The sequence below is a fragment of the Micromesistius poutassou genome, assembly GCF_964030765.1.
Source record: "Micromesistius poutassou genome assembly, chromosome: 18".
In the NCBI taxonomy this organism is placed as follows: domain Eukaryota; kingdom Metazoa; phylum Chordata; class Actinopteri; order Gadiformes; family Gadidae; genus Micromesistius; species Micromesistius poutassou.
In genome coordinates, this window is record NC_140288.1 from 15437982 (window position 1) to 15444276 (window position 6295).

General features: G+C 48.1%; 1 protein-coding gene across 2 annotated transcripts in view; it reads left to right on the forward strand.

Annotated features, from left to right (window-relative positions):
* Positions 1 to 300: 300 nt before the first annotated feature.
* nars1 (asparaginyl-tRNA synthetase 1) overlaps positions 301 to 6295 on the forward strand; it is an 18358-nt gene continuing 12363 nt past the window's right edge. Inside the window, exons 1-7 of one of the 2 annotated variants that reach the window (XM_084482744.1) lie at positions 301 to 438; positions 1029 to 1111; positions 1881 to 1946; positions 2231 to 2323; positions 2579 to 2668; positions 4405 to 4483; positions 4695 to 4765. In XM_084482744.1, coding sequence (XP_084338870.1) covers positions 417 to 438; positions 1029 to 1111; positions 1881 to 1946; positions 2231 to 2323; positions 2579 to 2668; positions 4405 to 4483; positions 4695 to 4765 — 504 coding nt within the window. In that variant the 5' untranslated portion in view covers positions 301 to 416. Of the gene's footprint in view, positions 460 to 1028; positions 1112 to 1880; positions 1947 to 2230; positions 2324 to 2578; positions 2669 to 4404; positions 4484 to 4694; positions 4766 to 6295 lie in introns of both variants that reach the window. The other variant, XM_084482743.1, reaches the window with a different exon arrangement.

Below are 6295 nucleotides of genomic sequence, written 5' to 3' on the forward strand. Positions count from 1 at the left end.
TATAAGAGTCATGTTATTTCCTCCAGTATATAGACTCCATACACTATTTGTAGTGGAGAAAAGGGTTGTTGTTTTAGTTGTTGTGAATATGACACATAAACCGTCTTGAAAAACAGACACATATTTTGTTTAAAACTGCTGCATCTTAAAATGATGCATTACTATAGTCTACCGGTGCTCCAGTTTATTTGATGAATAAGCCAGGGTTAGGGTTAGGTCTTTGGAACCCCTGCTCTACCGCGTCATCACACTCCAGCCGCGCAGTCCGTCGGGGGCGTGGCCTCCCTCTTCCTCTGCGCACCACCGGAAGCTGACGCAAAGTTGCACGCTTTCCCCTGTTCTGGGTCGCTGTCTGGTGCTGTTTCGTTCTTCAAACCAAGTTCATCACCTGGGCTACCGGGAGGATATCTGAAGACATGGCCGATGAGCTCTCAAAAGGTGCGGACAGCCTCTCAGTGGGTAAGGAAGAAGCTAGCATTAGGGGCAGTCGGTCGGCCCGCTGCAGAATGGTATTGCATCATGTGAGGTTAGCCGGCTAGCAGTAGCAGAGGATCAACCAAATCTCTGCACTGCCGCCATTCATTCAGCACCAATACCTATGTTCTGTTGAATTGAATAACAATACTATGCTCTGTTGAATTGAATAATCGACATGCAATAGTAATAATGGATGTGGCTGGTTGCTGTGTCTATATTCAGTCAGATTGGTTAGGCTATAGTAGAGAGCTGTGATATATAGCCGCTTGGGCCACCATAAGGTGTGAAGTAAAGCATATGTTAAATATGGAAATTATACTGCAATGTTATTATTCTAGTCTTTGGTTGTCCATGACAGAGGAACATTAGCAATGTTATTGTACATGACGACATCCGGTGAATGTTTCGACTAGTCTGCTAGATCCCATGAAGCCACAGTAGCTTGTTTCTTCAGTTAGTAGGATACATAGTCGATCCACTGTTTACACCAAGGCCACCCACTGGGATATATAAAGACGGGAGTGGTTCATTTGTATTTGTGTTGATTCCAGGTGAGCTGTATGTCTCCGACAAACAGGGCAGCGACCAGGACGGAGATGGATCGGAACAGATGCCCTTCAAAACTCCTCTGAAGGTAGGATCACACCACCTCCTCTGACGGTAGTTAGAGCTGTGCATCTCCTCCAGTGGAGGTAGGAGTTAGAGGCTGCACCTCCTCCTCCAGTGACGGTAGGAGTTAGAGGCTGCACCTCCTCCTCCAGTGACGGTAGGAGTTAGAGGCTGCACCTCCTCCTCCAGTGACGGTAGGAGTTAGAGGCTGCACCTCCTCCTCCAGTGACGGTAGGAGTTAGAGGCTGCACCTCCTCCTCCAGTGACGGTAGGAGTTAGAGGCTGCACCTCCTCCTCCAGTGACGGTAGGAGTTAGAGGCTGCACCTCCTCCTCCAGTGACGGTAGGAGTTAGAAGCTGCACCTCCTAGGGACTTTACAGGAGGGTAAGATACTGCACAGCATCGAATTCGGTTACCTTTTTGATCTTCCTCCCCTTTTTGGTTCCATACCCAGCTGCCAAAGTAAGCTAAAATAAAATATGCAACATTACACATGGGAATGTTTACGATTGATTTGGTAAATTCTCTAATATAAATAATAACAGAGAAGGAAAGGCAAATGGAGAACTCCTTTACCAAATCAATCAAAGTCAGTGACATCTGATTTGTATCTTTGACTATTCATGTTAATAAATTAGGATGAAATTGCTGTCTAAGCTTTGGACTTACCAAGAATTGGGATCAATCACATCACAGATTCTGTTAAAGGATAACGGCACCTCCTCTAGTGGACTCACTGAGCTGTGAACACGGCTAAAGCTGAGGGTGTACTGACTGTCCTCTCTCCTGTCCAGGCGTTGTCCTCCGTCGGGAAGGAGCCGTTTCCCACCCTCTATGTGGACTCTCAGAAGGAGGGAGAGGTATGTCCAACACAGTTACATAAGCTCTATTATCTTCTATAGGTCTCTTGCTCCCTCTCTCTCTGTTTCTCTCTCTGTCTGTCTTTCTCTTTAGGTCTCGCGTGCTGTTTTTTTCATACTGTTAGGTATACCATGTGCCGTGAACATACTATTTGGAGTGTACGCTAGCCGGGTCCAGCTACAAAACAATCAATGCATGGGGGTTCTCCTTGGACAGATCTCCTACCACGGTAGGATTCAGTCTCATCTCTAGAACCTCCCTGTGTGTCTGTGGTTCTCCTCAGCGCTGGGCGGTGATCTCCAAGACCCAGATGAAGAATGCTAAGAAGGCATGGAACAGAGATCAGTCAAAGTCAGCCAGCAAAGATAAGAAGGAGGTGAGGAGATGTGCAGGTCTGCCTCTACCACGGCCTCAGGCTGCTAATAAGTCATTATTTCAGAATTAGCCCTTCAGTTTCAGACAATAATGTCATGAGAAGACTCATTATGTTCAGTGGATTCTCCCCTCTTATGTTAGGCTTTTAATGTGTAAATGAGACTTTATGTGAAACAATGTGAGACTCTCAAGGTTAAGTAACATGGGTCTTTTCAGGTGAAGTAAGGTAAACCTTTTAAGTCCATGTTATTTCCAGGCGGAGGACACCGACAGGAGAGAGAAGAACCTGGAGGACGCCAAGAAGATTGTGGTGGAGCAGGATCCCAGTCTGCCTGCGCCCACTACCGTACGTTTATTTATTAAGATTTACATTTATACATAATATGCCTTTATCATAAAATACCTTTATCATACATCCTGATCGTACCACAATCATTTTATACTTTTATTCTATGCCTTTATGATAATACACTGTTAGAATAATGATCCTGTCATGTATCTCTGTTACCTTATAATAACATGTGTAGACCAGGGTTTACCTGGCTCTGAATGGGCCTTTTAGGTTTGACTACACAGTGAGCATCAGTCTCTGTTACCTTATTTGACTAATGTATATTGTTATTCATGACCATTTGATGAACAAAATATATATTATGCTTGAGGAAATGAAACCCAATTAGCAAAATGGTAAACATCTTTAATTGGATTACAACATTGGAAGGACCAAGCAGTAGTTTGGCCTCAGGAGGAGACCACTGCAATTAATTTTCCTGTTTCCCAACTTACTCAACATTTTTATTCATCTACCTATTTATAATGGCTCATATTAATGTGTGATCCATCCTTGTGTTTACAAAGCAGCGGCCCTTGAAGCTTTTTCATGATACCTAATTGACAGCACTAACAGATCATCAGCACCTCTCTGAGGATTCAGTTATCTTCAGGTAGAAGTTCTGGGAGCCGCTTCACGAAGAGAGCGCTCTAGCTCTCTGGAGAAAGCTGCAGAGTGCTTTGGAGAGAGCTGCAGAGTGCTCTGGAGAGAGCTGCAGAGTGCTCTGGGTAGAGCTGCAGAGTGCTCTGGGTAGAGCTGCAGAGTGCTCTGGAGAGAGCTGCTGGCTGCAGTTCCTGTTCCTGTTCCTGTTCCTCCAAGCGGCTGCTGACACGCTCTCTCCTTATCGGCAACGTTTGATAAAAGTCGCAGGAGCCATTTCAAAAGAGAGATATTCTTGTAGGGTCTACAGGGTTATTTTATTTTGCAATGAATCTATTCCCTTCTCCATCCATTCTACATTGTAGTCAGACCTTTTAGCCTGATCCACACACCAGCACCCAATGTTGATGTTGGCTTTGCTCCTCAGCTTGCAAAAGAATAGAGGCACATTGTGGAGGATCCTAGGATGTTGGTTACAGCTTAGTTTGCTGGTAGGTTTTATGGTATGTGTGAAACTTTTCTCCTAAAAACTAGTTCTAGTTCAGTTGAGTCTGGAATGTAGCTTAAGCTTTGAGATATTTGGCCTGGGTGCAAAATAAACTCAACCCACTTTCTGACTGCCGCTCCCCCAGTACAGCAGACTGTTTGGTGGGATGTGTATCAACTGGTCCTGTATGGAAACACGCTACCCATAGTCCCCGTAGGACGCTGGTCTTCGCTGCTCGCCAACCGACATCTGTTCTAGTCCATTGGAGTGACTGTTATCAGCACGTTGTTGGCTTCTAGCTGGTCCACAGTGTACTGCCCTCCACTGGCTGAAACACCACATTGCACCAACATCAATTCATTCAGAGATGATGGTGTTTGGCGCTTTCTCAGTAAGCGGTCTCTCTGGCTGTCAGGATGTCGCTTTGACTGTGAAATCCTTCTGGCTGCTGCCCAAAAAATTAACAAAATGAACATACATTACCATGTGTGTCTTCCTCTGGCCGGTATGATTATAACTCATCCTTTCCATTCTTGTAATGGCAGGTATTCTTATTGAACTTTAACTTGGTTACATTCTAAGCATCCAGAAACACTCCGAGCTTCTAGGTGAATACGGTTTGCTAACCTATCGTCTTTCTTGTTTTTTATTTGATTGTTCTTAGGCCAAGATCCACCACCTGGAGCCCCTGAGAGGCCAGAGGGTGAAGGTGTTTGGCTGGGTGCACCGCCTCAGGAAGCAGGGTGTGTAAGGGTCCCCTTAGACCTCCATGCAGCTCGCTAAGGGCCAATTATTATCTGGTTCTTCTTGTTTATGTCACATGTCTGTCCTACACCACCTGCGTAAGAGGTGGTGTGCCCTCATGAGCCTCCTTGCCCTGTGCTCAGACCTCTGTACGGGAAGCACACCTTAACGGTGACAATAGGGTGATCGTTATGTTGTGTCTCCCCTCAGGAAAGAACCTGCTGTTCATCGTGCTCAGGGACGGGACTGGCTTCCTGCAGTGTGTCCTCACTGACAAACTGGTCAGTCTGGCACCACACCCTAACTCCCATCCATAACCCTAACCCTAACCCTAACTCCCACCTCAACACTGTAGCACTGCTGACCTCCTCACCCTAACTCCCACCTCAACACTGTAGCACTGCTGACCTCCTCACCCTAACTCCCACCTCAACACTGTAGCACTGCTGACCTCCTCACCCTAACTCCCACCTCAACACTGTAGCACTGCTGACCTCCTCACCCTAACTCCCACCTCAACACTGTAGCACTGCTGACCTCCTCACCCTAACTCCCACCTCAACACTGTAGCACTGCTGACCTCCTCACCCTAACTCCCACCTCAACACTGTAGCACTGCTGACCTCCTCACCCTAACTCCCACCTCAACACTGTAGCACTGCTGACCTCCTCACCCTAACTCCCACCTCAACACTGTAGCACTGCTGACCTCCTCACCCTAACTCCCACCTCAACACTGTAGCACTGCTGACCTCCTCACCCTAACTCCCACCTCAACACTGTAGCACTGCTGACCTCCTCACCCTAACTCCCACCTCAACACTGTAGCACTGCTGACCTCCTCACCCTAACTCCCACCTCAACACTGTAGCACTGCTGACCTCCTCACCCTAACTCCCACCTCAACACTGTAGCACTGCTGACCTCCTCACCCTAACTCCCACCTCAACACTGTAGCACTGCTGACCTCCTCACCCTAACTCCCACCTCAACACTGTAGCACTGCTGACCTCCTCACCCTAACTCCCACCTCAACACTGTAGCACTGCTGACCTCCTCACCCTAACTCCCACCTCAACACTGTAGCACTGCTGACCTCCTCACCCTAACTCCCACCTCAACACTGTAGCACTGCTGACCTCCTCACCCTAACTCCCACCTCAACCCTGTAGCACTGCTGACCTCCTCACCCTAACTCCCACCTCAACACTGTAGCACTGCTGACCTCCTCACCCTAACTCCCACCTCAACACTGTAGCACTGCTGACCTCCTCACCCTAACTCCCACCTCAACCCTGTAGCACTGCTGACCTCCTCACCCTAACTCCCACCTCAACACTGTAGCACTGCTGACCTCCTCACCCTAACTCCCACCTCAACACTGTAGCACTGCTGACCTCCTCACCCTAACTCCCACCTCAACACTGTAGCACTGCTGACCTCCTCACCCTAACTCCCACCTCAACACTGTAGCACTGCTGACCTCCTCACCCTAACTCCCACCTCAACACTGTAGCACTGCTGACCTCCTCACCCTAACTCCCACCTCAACACTGTAGCACTGCTGACCTCCTCACCCTAACTCCCACCTCAACACTGTAGCACTGCTGACCTCCTCACCCTAACTCCCACCTCAACACTGTAGCACTGCTGACCTCCTCACCCTAACTCCCACCTCAACACTGTAGCACTGCTGACCTCCTCACCCTAACTCCCACCTCAACACTGTAGCACTGCTGACCTCCTCACCCTAACTCCCACCTCAACACTGTAGCACTGCTGACCTCCTCACCCTAACTCCCACCTCAACC